This window comes from Camelina sativa, chromosome 10, assembly GCF_000633955.1.
Source record: "Camelina sativa cultivar DH55 chromosome 10, Cs, whole genome shotgun sequence".
Lineage (NCBI taxonomy): Eukaryota > Viridiplantae > Streptophyta > Magnoliopsida > Brassicales > Brassicaceae > Camelina > Camelina sativa.
Window position 1 is genome coordinate 12,226,230 of NC_025694.1, and position 14,220 is coordinate 12,240,449.

General features: G+C 37.2%; 5 protein-coding genes across 11 annotated transcripts in view; 3 read left to right on the plus strand and 2 right to left on the minus strand.

Moving 5' to 3' along the window:
- The window catches only part of LOC104718630 (ras-related protein RABB1c), a 4,622-nt gene extending 1,489 nt beyond the window's left edge, over positions 1-3,133 (plus strand). Inside the window, exons 1-5 of one of the 2 annotated variants that reach the window (XM_010436406.2) lie at positions 1,224-1,385; positions 1,629-1,768; positions 2,013-2,095; positions 2,337-2,541; positions 2,773-3,133. In XM_010436406.2, the coding sequence (XP_010434708.1) occupies positions 1,340-1,385; positions 1,629-1,768; positions 2,013-2,095; positions 2,337-2,541; positions 2,773-2,934 (636 nt within the window). In that variant the 5' untranslated portion in view covers positions 1,224-1,339 and the 3' untranslated portion in view covers positions 2,935-3,133. Of the gene's footprint in view, positions 1-1,223; positions 1,386-1,628; positions 1,769-2,012; positions 2,096-2,336; positions 2,542-2,772 lie in introns of those variants that run through there. The other variant, XM_010436407.2, reaches the window with a different exon arrangement.
- LOC104719886 (glucan endo-1,3-beta-glucosidase 5-like) lies at positions 6-1,056 on the minus strand (the record flags this gene model as incomplete). Its single annotated transcript, XM_010437872.2, has 2 exons — positions 675-1,056; positions 6-591 (listed from the first exon to the last, which is right to left on the minus strand). Coding segments are annotated over exons 1-2 (918 nt in total), but the record flags the coding sequence as incomplete, so codon positions are not given.
- LOC104718632 (ras-related protein RABB1a) lies at positions 3,881-5,551 on the plus strand. Its single transcript, XM_010436410.2, has 5 exons — positions 3,881-4,046; positions 4,162-4,301; positions 4,516-4,598; positions 4,825-5,029; positions 5,362-5,551. The coding sequence occupies exons 1-5, from the start codon at positions 4,001-4,003 to the stop codon at positions 5,497-5,499; spliced, it is 612 nt and encodes a 203-aa protein (XP_010434712.1). The 5' UTR covers positions 3,881-4,000; the 3' UTR covers positions 5,500-5,551.
- Positions 5,701-9,208, minus strand: LOC104718633 (uncharacterized protein YqkD-like). Of its 6 annotated transcripts, none has more exons than XR_756413.2 (13): positions 8,563-9,205; positions 8,401-8,482; positions 8,190-8,293; positions 7,964-8,090; positions 7,784-7,878; positions 7,506-7,629; positions 7,324-7,404; positions 7,123-7,221; positions 6,840-7,025; positions 6,467-6,609; positions 6,336-6,392; positions 6,122-6,250; positions 5,701-6,043 (listed from the first exon to the last, which is right to left on the minus strand). XR_756413.2 is itself a non-coding variant. In XM_010436411.2 (13 exons), the coding sequence occupies exons 1-13, from the start codon at positions 8,628-8,630 to the stop codon at positions 5,813-5,815; spliced, it is 1,521 nt and encodes a 506-aa protein (XP_010434713.1). In that variant the 5' UTR covers positions 8,631-9,208; the 3' UTR covers positions 5,701-5,812. The 6 variants fall into 6 exon arrangements, 5 of the variants coding, with proteins under 5 accessions (XP_010434713.1, XP_010434715.1, XP_010434714.1 ...); XM_010436411.2 differs by having other exon boundaries at positions 6,122-6,253; positions 6,475-6,609; positions 8,563-9,208; XM_010436413.2 differs by having other exon boundaries at positions 6,122-6,253; positions 6,475-6,609; positions 8,397-8,482; positions 8,563-9,208.
- Positions 10,999-14,139, plus strand: LOC104718634 (vacuolar protein sorting-associated protein 13A-like). Its single transcript, XM_010436414.2, has 10 exons — positions 10,999-11,200; positions 11,751-11,854; positions 12,133-12,267; positions 12,350-12,400; positions 12,490-12,584; positions 12,671-12,788; positions 13,172-13,273; positions 13,372-13,560; positions 13,652-13,812; positions 13,949-14,139. Exons 1-10 carry the CDS (start codon positions 11,104-11,106, stop codon positions 14,121-14,123), a joined length of 1,227 nt encoding a protein of 408 aa, XP_010434716.1. The 5' UTR covers positions 10,999-11,103; the 3' UTR covers positions 14,124-14,139.

The window sequence follows — 14,220 nt, forward strand, 5'->3', positions numbered from 1 at the left end:
AAAAGATAGACATCCGCAAGAGGAGAGCCTGGCCTGAGCGGTGTTCCTTTGTTGCTCAACACATGGCTAATAAGCCCTTGATTAAAAACCCTGGCTGCCGTGAGATTAGCACCAACTGCTCCATCCGTAGGCCAACCAATCTCACCAATAACTATAGGCATCTGACCATATCCAAGCTTGGTGAGAGCAGCAACAAGAGTGTCAAAGTTCCCATCAAATGCATTATAATAAGTGTTAGGCCCATCAGGAACCGGATGACTACTCCCCTCAAAAAAGGCATAGTCTTGTGGGAAATCCGAGTTTCCATAGAGACTAAGGAAAGGATAGATATTAACCACAAAAGGAGAGCCATTGGAGTTGAGAAATGAAACCAACTGAGTCATGATCTGTGTGAGCTCAGGCCGGAACGTCCCCTGGGAAGGAACATTAGCCTCATACGCATCCGCGTTGCAAGGAACCACCAACTTCACATAGTTAGCTAGATTTGCCTTAACCAAAGACTGTTGCAGGTTAACCATAGCTGGAACTACATAGTTCTGAAACTGCCCACCATAACTAGTCAGAAAGGGCTCATTCCCTACTGCAACATACCTATCATTGAGAAATTGGTGGGTCAATCCTAGCATAAAGAGACAGACAGATGCTCGAGAGAAAGAGAAATGGTAACCGTTTACCTAATATCAGCACCGTTTTTGCCGATGAAGCGAGAGAGATTTTGCTGAACAAACAAATCAGAATTGAAAGATGAGAGCATCTCGTTAGGAATGCCGACCATAACTTGGGTTCCAGTACCCATCAAAGCTCGAAGCGCATCTGGATTCGTATCAAAGAGCTTAACTTTAGTAATCTTGTTCGCCTTGAGTAGATCCACCACAGTTGAAGGTCTCATCTTGTGAAACGACAACGTTCCCCAGTTCACACCGATTGCTGAATCCACCATCTTATACGAGACGAAGAGAAGGGAGAGAGTAAAGAGAGCTACAGCACCTACACCGCTTCTTCCCATCTTAGCTCTCTCTCTCTCTCTCTAACAGTGCTCGACAAAGATATAGCAATTGTTTCAAAGGTTACAGCTTTATTTTTATAAAAGGACTGCGTGCTGTTTTATGTTGAAATAAAAACGGCACGACGTTTGGTTATGAAATAGAAAAACGACAGAGATTTTGAGAAATTGGCGACAGCACAGGTTGATTGCATCGCTGGATTCGCTGGAGAAAACAAACCGTCCTTGTCCCGTCTTTATAGAGAGAGAAATAGATTCTATTCTCTCCCCTTGCGTATCTTCTTCCTTCTTCTTCATCCGCCTGAACCTGCGGATTTTTTCGATTCTTCAAATTCGATGTCTTATGCTTATCTCTTCAAGTATATCATCATCGGCGATACTGGTAAACTCCTTTTGCTTCTCTTTTTTGTTCTTGCAATCCATTAGAAATTGAGATGAATCAGGAGGACATATATATATATATATATATATATATATGTTTCGTTGCTAAAATTGAAAAGCGAATTGATCTGAATCTTATGTCGTATCCAACCTTTTCTTTTGGGTTGATTCAAAGGCTTTGTAGATTGTTGTTGAATTGTGTGTGTGTGTGTGTGTGTGTGTGTATTGGGATTGTGATTATCAGGAGTAGGGAAATCATGCCTTTTGCTTCAGTTCACCGACAAGAGGTTTCAACCGGTGCATGACCTTACCATTGGTGTTGAATTTGGGGCTAGGATGATCACCATCGACAACAAACCCATCAAGCTTCAGATCTGGGATACGGTCTCTTTCTCTGCCCCCTTACCTTCTCGAATTTTTCATCATTGATCTCTATCTCGTTTTCATGAATACCTGGATTGATTTGTGTACATCATCTATTGAACAATTATTTGGCTATTTTGAAGTTTCCATAGCCTATGCACAACATCCTTCCAAGATTATACTCAGCGGCTTAGGCTTTATAGAAATGTTGAAAACTCATGTCCTTTGTCTTGGCTAATATTTCTCTGTGATATGGGCATGGCAGGCTGGTCAAGAATCCTTTAGGTCTATTACAAGGTCATACTATAGAGGGGCTGCTGGGGCTTTGCTTGTCTATGATATCACAAGGTATATCATTTGCTTCTTTCTCTATGTTATCAAGAATAGCTTGATCATGAAAACAAATTCTGTTTTTGTCTAGTATAACTAGAAGTTGCCCATGATCTTGATATAATGACCTCAGTTGTATTTGTCGGCGTTATTCTTCTTTTATATAAGGGACCTTGACACCTAAACATCTGAACCAGTTACAAAAATGTAACGGTTTCAGTGCAGACACTCACAATATTTTTGATCTCCGTTTTCGCAGGAGGGAGACATTTAACCATCTAGCTAGCTGGCTAGAAGATGCAAGGCAGCATGCAAATGCAAATATGACGATCATGCTTATTGGGAATAAGTGTGATCTTGCTCACAGAAGGGCAGTGAGCACAGAGGAAGGAGAGCAGTTTGCAAAGGAGCACGGCCTTATTTTCATGGAGGCCTCTGCCAAGACTGCTCAGAATGTTGAGGAGGTAAACCCCCATACCTTCCAATATGGTTTCTTAGGAATAGACATAGATCTCTAGAGGGCGCACTTTTAACTTCCATGCTTTCTCTAGTGTCCCTTAATAAAGCTTAGGCAGTGGGAGAACAGAGAAGGGAGAGAGGAAAAAGTAGATTTTGGTCAAAGTTGTTATATTTTGCCAATCACACAATACTAAACATGGATTCGACTAAAGTTGTGTTTTGTGAATTTTTGCTAGGCATTCATTAAGACAGCCGCAACAATATACAAGAAGATTCAAGATGGTGTGTTTGATGTGTCAAATGAGTCATATGGAATCAAAGTCGGATATGGAGGAATTCCAGGACCATCAGGTGGAAGAGATGGTTCCACCTCGCAAGGAGGAGGGTGCTGCGGTTGAGATGGGGAAAGGTGTCTATATCATCATGTAAAAATGATCACATATGATATAGCAAAAATGTCTCTGCTCTTCTTTCAATAGTTTGTAAATCGTTTTGGAGTTCGATTTGTTGACTTTGTCGTGGTGGGTTTTGGAACGGTTTGACAATGCACGTGTATCTCTATTCTTATATCTAAAATTAAGATGTGTTTTGCGTATATATAAGTTCCTTTTAATAACGATTTGATGGAGGTACGAATGTAGCCATTTGCATGGTACTGGAAACAGCAGCGATGGTCGACAACCGTCCTTAATTTAGTGCGAGTCAGAACAGACAATGAAATTGAAGAAGGGAATTTGAGCACAGGCAGCTCAATCATAATCTTGAGACCAAAAAGACAAATTGAGAAAAAGATCAAAGCTAAAGTCACAAACAAAAAAAACAAAAAAACTGTAATTAGATTCATATAATAAGCCCAAGAGGCCTGAGGCAAAACACATTTTATATAGATTTGTTTATTTATATTTTGCCAATCATCATTAAAACTTTTTCATCTTTTAGATCTTTATCTATGTTATGATTAAAATTATAAAACACTAAAAATTGATGATAAGTAATTTTGTTAAATTGTTAGTTCTAACTAGAAAATTAAAAAAAAAGGATTATAAGAAGTTAATTTTTCTATATTTTTATGTGAAAAAATCTAAATCAATATTTAAATTTTATCAAAAGCTATTGCCTTATTTAAAACCAGAAAAGCATATGGCTTTGCCAGAAAGAATTGGCACGTATCATCTTCACAACAGACTCATTAATCTGCAATCACTGTATAATCATACTCAGCAAATCTCTAGACACAATCTAGGAAAGTTTGTAAGGCTCTCATGATATAGACACGTTAGCTATTCTCATATGTAATGATTCAAAAACGTTAAAAGTATAATTAAAGACATTTCTTTTCAGATTTTTTACCTTACCCATCATCATAGATTCATAGAACAAAGTGATTCTCTTCTCTTCGTCTTCATCGGGAGAAGAAGGGATTCGTTTTTGCCTGCACCTACGGATTTAGATTTGTCCACTTCAATGTCTTATGCTTATATCTTTAAGTATATCATCATTGGGGATACTGGTATAAGTGTTTCTGCTTTTATTTCTTAACAATCCTTCTCATATGCTATTTCATATCAAATTTTTTCTTGGTGGACAAGAAACATTCAGGGATTGATTTTTGAATGTGGTTTCAGGTGTAGGGAAATCATGCCTTCTTCTTAAGTTCACTAACAAGGAATTTCAAGCGGTGCATGATCTCACCATTGGTGTTGAATTTGGGGCTAAGATGATCACTATCGACAACAAACCCATCAAACTCCAGATCTGGGATACGGTCTCTCTTTCAACTTACTTCTTGACTTTTTTACACGTCCCAAAACTATATCTTATTTTCTTGAAATACCCCCTGCTTGTGTTGATCTTATATACTTTGACTATATTATATATACAACTTTCATTTCCTTTGCGTCCATTTATAGTCAGCAGCCCTAGACTTGTAATTTTTTTGTTTGAAACGCGTATCCTTGTCTGGACTAAATTTTCTACAGGCTGGTCAAGAAACCTTTAGGTCTGTTACAAGGTTATACTATAGAGGGCGTGTCGGAACATTGCTTGTCTATGATATCACAAGGTACATGTAACACTTAGCTTGCTTCTTTCCTTTTTGTTATTAGGAGTTGACCTGATCATGAAAGCCATTTCTAGTTGAGCTGAGCATGATCTTGACTTAATCTGCTTTTATTGTCATCATTTTTCTGGTTCGGATAAAGCAGGGACCATGACTAGATTTGTATATACGAAAAAATGTCATCGTCTTAGTGTAGACACTCACAATATGTTGTTCTCCGTTTCCGCAGGAGGGAGACATTTAACCATCTAGCCAGCTGGCTAGAAGAGGCAAGACAGCATGCAAGTGAAAATATGACGACAATACTCATTGGGAATAAGTGTGATCTTGAAGGAGAAAGGGTAGTGAGTACAGAGGAAGGAGAACAGTTTGCAAGGGAGCACGGTCTTATATTCATGGAGGCCTCTGCCAAGACTGCTCAGAATGTTGAGAAGGTAAGCCCCCCTATGCATGCATTTAAGTTTTCAGGCTTCACTCTTAACTCGCATGCGTTCTATAGTGTCTTGTTGTATCTTCTTGTATCCCCACCGGTTCAGCTATGAGATGGAATCAGTCGGTTTGCAAAGTTAACATAGCTAGAATACAAAATTTAGATTCAGGCAGAGAGGCATAAGTATATTTTTGGGGTTATTTCTTTAGTATATGTGAAGAAAGAAGAGCTTGTATGCTTCTTACTTGTTCCAGTACTCCTAAAAAACTAAGTCACTAATAGAAAGTCTAAATCATTATGTCGACGTGTTTTGAGTTTTTTGTTTTTTTGGGCTAGGCATTCATTGAAACAGCCACAACAATATACAAAAGGATTCAAGATGGGATGATTAATGAGGCAAATGAGCCTGGAGTACGTCCAGGGTCATTTGGAAATGATGCATCCTCCAAGCAAAGAGGAGGGTGCTGCGGCTGAGATGGAATATAGCAAAAATGTGTTAGCTTCTTTATATTGATGTAATTCGTATTTGATTCGGTGACTGTTTTGGTGGGTTTCAGAACATATTGATAATACAGGTTTATGACTATTCACATATCTAAAAGTAAGTTGTTTTTTGCGTATCTGAGAGATGTAGCCCATTAGCATGGCATTTGAAACAGTTGTAAGGATATGATGGAGGTAAAAAGTGGTTATGGGCTGCATGTGATTCCATTTGCCAAATCGAAGGAGAAGCGTACGTAATGAGATGCAGAGATATACAATAATTAGAGCATTTTTTGAACTTTTGTCAAGGGGAACGGTGTCTTCTATGGTTTACTCGCTTTAGGATGCGATGCCGCAGTCTTTTGCTAAAGGCCTGCAACCTTTCCAACTTTTCGTGTGTAGACTTCTTTGCATCTGTTTCACCTCCGTTCTTAATTTTCTTCTCCTTCCTCTCTTCTTCTTCTTCTTCTTCTTCTTCTTCTTTACTAGAGCCTCTTGGCTTTTGTTCCACGTTTATATCAGCAGTTTTCTCGATCTGGAAGGCAACATATCAGAAACGAAAGCCAATCTCACCAAATGTCAAATTGCTTCATAAAACAGATTCCAAGAGTACCTGATCACCCTCGCCAGCAGTCAAACTCTCATCTTCTTCAGTGCCTCCTAGTGAAGAGCATCTGCCCCAGCTTTCCCTGTTGGAGCTTGTAAATGAACAGCCTTCTTCAAACTGATCAACAGGCTTCCCCTGCTAATTAACAATCAAAATGCATACTGTGACCAGGCAACAGAGGGTTTTTAACAGAAATATGACAACAATGCTCCACAGTTACCTCGAAGTTTTCAGGGTCCTCCATGTTGTGATCATTATCTTCTACAGGCACGTCATCCTGTTTCATTAATGAACGATTATCAAAAGGAATAAACCCAGCAACGGAAAGGAAATTCATGCAAGAAAGAGAACTGGTATACTGTATCTGTCATGGGCATGGCTTCTGAAAGGAGCTCATTTGTTGGCTTTGTGGTTAGAGGGGCAGGAGGCGCAGAAGAACTTGCAACATCGATACATGCCGAACGAAGACCAGATATGATCTCATAAAGAAAACTCTGGCAGTACAAGGTAGCCAAGCAGTTAGATTCTTGTGCATAATCGTTCAGACTAATTTATAATATTTGTTTGCTGTGTGAGATGACCACCACGAGTTCTCAACAATCATATACATTGAGCCACCTCTTTAGTGACTCTAGCAGTACGTCTAGTACCTCAATGCAGAAAACATAACAGACAGCAACTCAAGACTGTTTTTAGGGTTGCTCAACCATAGAGTGAAAATTACCTCATCCAAAGCAGTAGCGCTATTGATATCTCCCAAACTGTAATAACTTTCAAGTTTAGAAGAGCAAGCTGAAGGAATTTGAGGCGGGCGAAGAACATTGTAGAAGAATATTAACACTGAATCATAATACGACTGCGGCCGCGAAGAGTTGTGATCGCCATCAAACTTGATAATATTTTTGTCTCCCTGCAGATTTACCAAAAGATTGGTTATATAAGTTATAACTGATAAAATTAATATGCTTGGACAAAAATAAATAACCACAATTACTGTATGTAACTACCGCATAGCACTTGAGAATGAGGTCAGAGTGATGAGGTTGGATGAATTTGTCTCCGCTTGCATGCCCAAATAAAGCTGGAATGAAAGTCTTGGGCGAAACCTGAGGGGAAAATCGAAAACTTCAATAACATGGTAACATACTACCTAACTTGGAGGTTGGAGCAAATGACAAGATAAACAGGGTGAGGTGCTTATACAATACCTTAACACAGTTGAGATCCATAATATTAAACTTCGCCTTTTTCTGAATTATTCGCCGCATGTACTGCACAGCTACTTTAACCTAATTGTACAATGAGATAAAGTAAAATGTCTAGAATATGCTATCATCGATTGGAATGGTAAGGGAACTATATTGGACTCTCGTGAGGAACTAGAACATACTGTGAATTTCGGAAGTCGGATTTTGTAGACATCCACTAGTTCCATCATCAGATCAAATAAGTTTGAGAATGCACTGTCTAAGACCATTCCAGCAATTGAAGGATCTTCTGCTCCATAAAGAAGGCTGCACATTCCCCACTTTATCAAATGATGCAGAGAACAACACGAGGAATGTAGAGAGTTGACACACTTTTCAGATCATAGATCTTATGAAAGCTGGCGAATCCATACTAGTAAATCTTTTAAAAGTGTGACTGAGAGCTAGTTCAAGAGGTAACCTGGTAACTGCACCCATAGATCGTCCCCAAAGTCCAATACGAGACACCTGATTGCTGTTTCTCAGGTAAGATACTACAGTCTTGAGATCATCTTTCTAGCTTATGTTTAACAAGAAACAATTAGATAATATTTGAAGAGAAGAGAAGAGAAGCTTGTTAAGGTAAGACACGGAAACATACCTCATGCCAGCCAAGGCTTACATAATCACCATCAGATAAGCCTGATCCCGAGAAGTCAAGGGTGAAAACAGTAATATTAGATGGAAGAAGGACCATAACTGCCTCATTTGCATCTGCCCTACATCCACTGGTCAGATTCCAAAACAGACGGATTCAGTTCTTATTTATTAAACTAGTGATAAACAAGATCTTAGCTCCTAGAAGAGATGTGCAAGTCTCTATGTACCTATTGCCATGGCAGTATATAACACATGGCAGAGGAGTATCCTCCTGAGAAGACGAGGGAATGTAATGACTGCAACGCAAGGTGTGACCCCTTGAATTTGTAAGCTACCAGAGTACAAAAAAAAATGAGACTTAGAAGGTTAACCTCAAGAGGAAACTCAATTTGAAGAGAACAGTAGGAAAATACTACAACATTAGGTGCCCATACTTGCCTCCAAGTCTTGTCTTTTACACTTTGTGCCACCGAGGCTAAACTCTTTCTCCCACAAATACTGATCAGGATCATACTCAGCCCTGTAAAGAAAACCCAACAGCTATCAATTGAATGCAAAAAAGGTTGAGACTTGATAGAGCAAAAGAACCCGGAGAAGTACCTCGGAGGACGAATTACAAAGTTAATGAACTGATCAATCATCTTGATTCCAAGTACCAATGAACTCATGAGCTAGAACTAGTACTCTTCTGAACCATACACCAAGTTTCTACAGACATTGCTTCGTCTTCAGCAACAAATTACAAGTGAGACAAGAAAAGCATCATGCTTTAGAGAGTCCCATTTCCCATATAAACTCTGAGAAAATGCGCAGATCCCCAAAGACAAAAGAGTGAAAAAAAAAACAGAAGAAACCTCTCAGCTTTTGCTGAAAAGCAAGTAAAGGGCTACACCTACTACGAACAGCAGCTGAAAAACAAAAGAAGATAAAATAGAAAAAAGAAAAGAAAGAAAGAAGAAAGCTTTTTTAATAAAGAAAAGAAATGACAGATGCCCCCCAGATCTTGAAAATGAGTCAACTAGAAAACCGAGTTTGATGAGAGGAGGAAACTATTTTAAAGCCGCGACTTTTGAGAAAGAAAACGAAAAGGTAGAATCAGATTTCAGATCTCGAGGTGGTAGAGATACTCGAGAATACAAAGAAACGATTTTTATACATTTTGTTTTGTTTGAGGGTTCGAACGCTGGTCCTTCTGGTCATTTGCCATCACGAGGGCTCGACCTTTTTTTGGTTCATCATGAGTTTGCGGTTCCTTTCTTCTCCAGCTCACTAGGTGAGAGACACCTGACAGTGATAGATGATGAACCCCTGTTAAAGCTTTAAAAAATATCTACAAACATACCCCAAACTTCAAAGGGTGAAATACCTAAACAAATGTAAGTAAAATTAAAATTATGATGTTTCAAGTGAAAAAGATATTTTTCTCTTCTAATTAAATGAGATAAACTGTGTTTACAATTTGATTGATATATTTCATTCTATAACATATTTATCAATTTTAACTATTTTTAAAGTCTTACGAGCTAATTCATAACACATTACAATTTACAACTATCTTCCGGTAATTAAGTTTGATCACCTAACTGTAATTATTTCCTTTGGTTAAAATTTTAGATAAAACCTTTTTTAGTAAATTATTTTGTTTTAGGAAAATTATGTAAAGTCTATTATATTTTGATTTGGTCACCTAAGTGTGTGTAATTTCGTTTGGTTCAAATTTAGACAAAACAAATGATGTTTTTAGTAACTTAATTTATTTTAGAAAAAATATTTTGTCTCATATTAAGTGGTGTACTTAAATGTAAAGTTTACTATTATATTTTGGTTTGATCACCTAACTGCATTAATTTTGTTTGGTTCAAATTTAGATAAAACAAATGATGTTTGTGTAATAACATAGTTTTTTTTTTTATATAACAAAAACATAAAAGATCAACTCAAATGAGCCAATTAGGAGACGAATTGTTTACATAAGTGTTTACATAAGTAATCATATCCGGTTGAATACGAACTTGTCGTGAGCATATTTGCATTCTTTGAAATCAAAGTCAACGAGAAATTTGAGAACTCTTTCATATCCATCTTGATGTCTTCGAGATAAGTTGAGAAGGTCACCCAGTCGGATAACCATCTTCACTAAATCTAAATAGTCTACGAGAAAAATCATATCCTTGAAATCATGTCCTATCATACATCGCAAAACCCAAACAAAAATTTTGACCTCAACGTGAAATAGTGAGAGGCTCCGTCGAAAATTAGAAGAGCCCATGAAATCATGTAATAACTTAGTTTATTTTAGAAAAATTATTTGTGTCAAATTAATTGATGTCTTTATTTTTTATGTCAAGTGTATTATTTTTCATTTAGAAATTTTGTGTGACTATTTGTACTTTTTGTAGTATGCTATTTATTTTATTATTGGTTGAATTGTGTTTAGTTTAGTAAATAATAAAACGATGTTTTTATTTCAAAAATGTTAAAAAATTATTAGTTTCATAATTTATGTGTAGAAACTTTAAACATCAACTACTTTAGTACTATTAGCGTATTAGGGTTACGTAGAAACTACATATATTAGTAAATTTGGTTCATTCGATTTATCCAATTCGGTTGCATAAATCTGTGTTCGGTTTAGTTTATTTGTATTAAAATTTCTCCACCGGTTAAATTATAATTGAATTTGCCGACAAAAGAAAATAATATTATAATTGAATTTTGGTTTGCTTTCACACTAAATATCACCGGTTCAATTTGAATTATTACGGTTTAGTTTAGTTCTCAGGTCAATCCCTAATTAGTATTTTATATTTTTTCTTTTATGTCGACAACTAATAAACACAGCAAAACCGTCATCAACAAAAGATATTTTATAAGTTCCTTTTTAACTGAGAGAGAGCCCGTAACTCTCCCCCAAGTCATGAGTCATGACTATTTCACAGTTCCAACCGCCTCTTGCGTGCTCTTGAGGAAACGATCCCACATGCGTCTCCTTCGTTGCCCTTTCTAGTCCGATCGAAATCGAACTCTTGAGATTTTCCTTCCACGCGTTTCGTCTCTTCTATATCACACGATTTACTTGATTTCGACTTGTTGTTTCTTCTTCCCTATTACTGTGCGAATTTTGATTTGCAGGATTCAAAGATGTTGGAAGATCAGGTAGCGTACTTGCTACAAAGGTATTTGGGGAACTATGTGAGGGGATTGAATAAGGAAGCTCTTAAGATCAGTGTTTGGCAAGGTCAGATTGTTTTCTATTTTCTTCTTTGAATTTGTGTAATTTGTCTGGATTGGAGTTCAAATGTGCTATTGAGTAGAGCGATTTTGACCTTTTAACGAATGTGAGTACTGGTCAGATTTTGTGTGATGCGACTTCGCAACGTATTTGAAGACCTACACTTGGATTTTAATTAGTTTTCTGGAATTGGGTTTAGTCCGAGTTATATCCGTGTAGATATTGAAAGCAAAGTCAAATAGTCATACTTCTGGGTTTTTGGCAGACGAGTGGGAGTATAATTAAAGGATTAGTGTTGTTTAGTTTGACGGGGACATCCCGCTTGCGTGCATGCTTTATAGCTTTGTTTTATGGTTTATTATACTGGTTATTCATTTCATGGTTGCCTAGTTTCCTCTCACAGTTACAACGAAGAACATATGACTGAATGAAAAAGAAGGATTTAGCATATCCCTTTCAATGAAATTGCTTTTAATCTAATCACATTGAAATGTAAGTGTGGTTATATTTCTCGGACATTTGTTAATATAGCTCTTGGTTTTACTTGATTTCGCAGGAGATGTAGAGCTGAAAAATATGCAACTTAAACCAGAAGCACTTAATGCTTTGAAATTACCTGTGAGGGTTAAAGCTGGATTTCTTGGATCAGTGAAACTCAAGGTGTTGTGTGTGTTTTATTTCCGATCTTATCTAGCCTAAAGAATGCATACTTGAGTGCATTAGTTATCTTTTCTTTTGTCTACCCCATTCGCTCATGAATAGTATTTCACTTGTTGTCATGGTCTCCATCAGTGATCTTACTCAATTTCATGCATTAATTATTGTTTTTAGGGTTAATATCATTTTTTGGGCCTAGATCTCTTCAATAATTCACTTTCCGATGGATTTCTACACTCAATTAGACCCATTTATTGATACGTTTTAAAATTATCGTTTAGGTACCATGGACCAGGCTTGGACAGGAGCCTGTAGTGGTTTATCTTGACCGAATATTTGTATTAGCGGAACCCGCAACTGATGTTGAAAGACGTAGTGAAGATTCTATCCAGGAGGCAAAAAGAAATCTAATACGGGTGAGATATATTGCTCATGTTATGACCATATTCCATTATCTACTTTGAGTTATTGAATCAATTTCTGTTTTGTGGTAAATAGGAAATGGAAACGAAACTAGTAGAAAGAGCTCGTCGACTGCAGACTGAAATGGTGTGGCTAGTGCTACTTACTCGTAGTAGATAACATGGGGAGAAATATTGTACCAAACTAACAACCATATTTTCTTATTCTCTTTAAAGAACAAATCATGGATGGGATCATTAGTCAACACAATAGTTGGAAATTTGAAGCTGTCAATATCAAATATTCACATAAGATACGAGGATCTAGAGAGGTAACTAAATTGTAACAGAAGTTTTTTTTTCTTGTTCTTGATTGTTTACCCATTTGTATGATTAACAGCTTATGTTATATGTGCAGCAATCCTGGCCACCCGTTCTCAGCTGGTGTTACACTAGAGAAACTCTCAGCTGTAACCATTGATGAGAGTGGAAAGGAGACTTTTATTACTGGTGGGACTCTGGAGTCCATCCACAAGGTATAGATTTGTTCATCAATATCTGACTGGCACAAACATTTCTGGTCTTGTGGATTACATTGTTTTTAAGGTCCCTCAGTTTCTTAGTTTTGTTTATTTATAAGCGTTTTATGTTAAGTTCTCATGCACGTCTGCTTGTAAGTAAGTAGTTTATTATTGTAATCTAGTTTAGTAAGTTGAGGTTATGTGGGTGTAGTAAGTACCAGAAGAAGACTGACTTGGACCTTTCTCTTGAAGGGTTAGTGTTATGTAGTAGTCTTTGTACGGAACTAATATCTGGATTGACTGCATTGAGAAAGGAATACCCATGCCAAGAAACAAAACCAAGGGTCCGTCACATTAATATTTTCTTGCCATAACTGTTTGCTTTTGCCTTTTTTCAGTCTGTTGAACTTGATCGGCTTGCATTCTATCTTGATTCTGACATCTCTACATGGCATATTGACAAACCATGGGAGGTTTTAACTCCTTTTGAGTGGGATCAGGTATTGACAAGCAAAGTCATGTATATATAGTGGAAACATAATTATATGTCCATTGTCTCTTACCCAAAATCTAAATTTGGGTGCGTGAAAATATCTAGATTTTTAGATTTGGCACAAAGGATGGTAAGCCAGCTGACTGCCTCACGAGAAAGCATTTCTATATTCTGCAACCTGTCTCAGGGAATGCGAAGTACTCTAAGTCTCAAGCAAACGAATCTTCCAATACTGCTCAACCGTTGCAGAAGGCATATGTAAACTTAGATGATGTGACACTTTGTTTATCAAAGGTAAAACAAAACATTCGATGCTTCTACCCATCTATAGTTGGCTGTCCCCATTGGTCTTGATTGTGTCTCTGTGTGTTTTCTTTCTTCTCAGGGAGGATACAGGGATGTCATGAAACTTGCTGATAATTTTGCTGCGTTTAATCAGCGTTTGAAATATGCACATTACCGTCCATCTGTTCCAGTGAAAATCGATGCAAAATCTTGGTGGAAATATGCTTACAGAGTTGTTTCAGAACAAATTAAGATAGCAAGGTATCTATATTTTTATATATGTTTTCTGATCGGCGCTGGCTTCCTGTGTAATTTGTATTAGTTGTGGAAACCGCTTCCTTGCAGTTCCTTACATCAGTTTTTGTTTACATTTCTGAGATTGTTATTTTTATGACAGCGGGAGAATGTCATGGGAGCATGTTTTAAAGTACACTCGTCTACGGAAGAGATACATTACCCATTATGCTTCGTTGCTGAAATCTGATATCAGTAGAATAGTTGTTGATGATGATGAAGAAATCGAGGCCCTTGATCGGGAACTTGATTCCGAAGTGATTTTGCAATGGAGGTAAGATATAATAATAGTAATTTTAGTTGCGTCCAAGAATATCAATTAATTTCATCCAAGACTCTCTGTTTTACATTTATATGTCATAGTACATGAGTTCT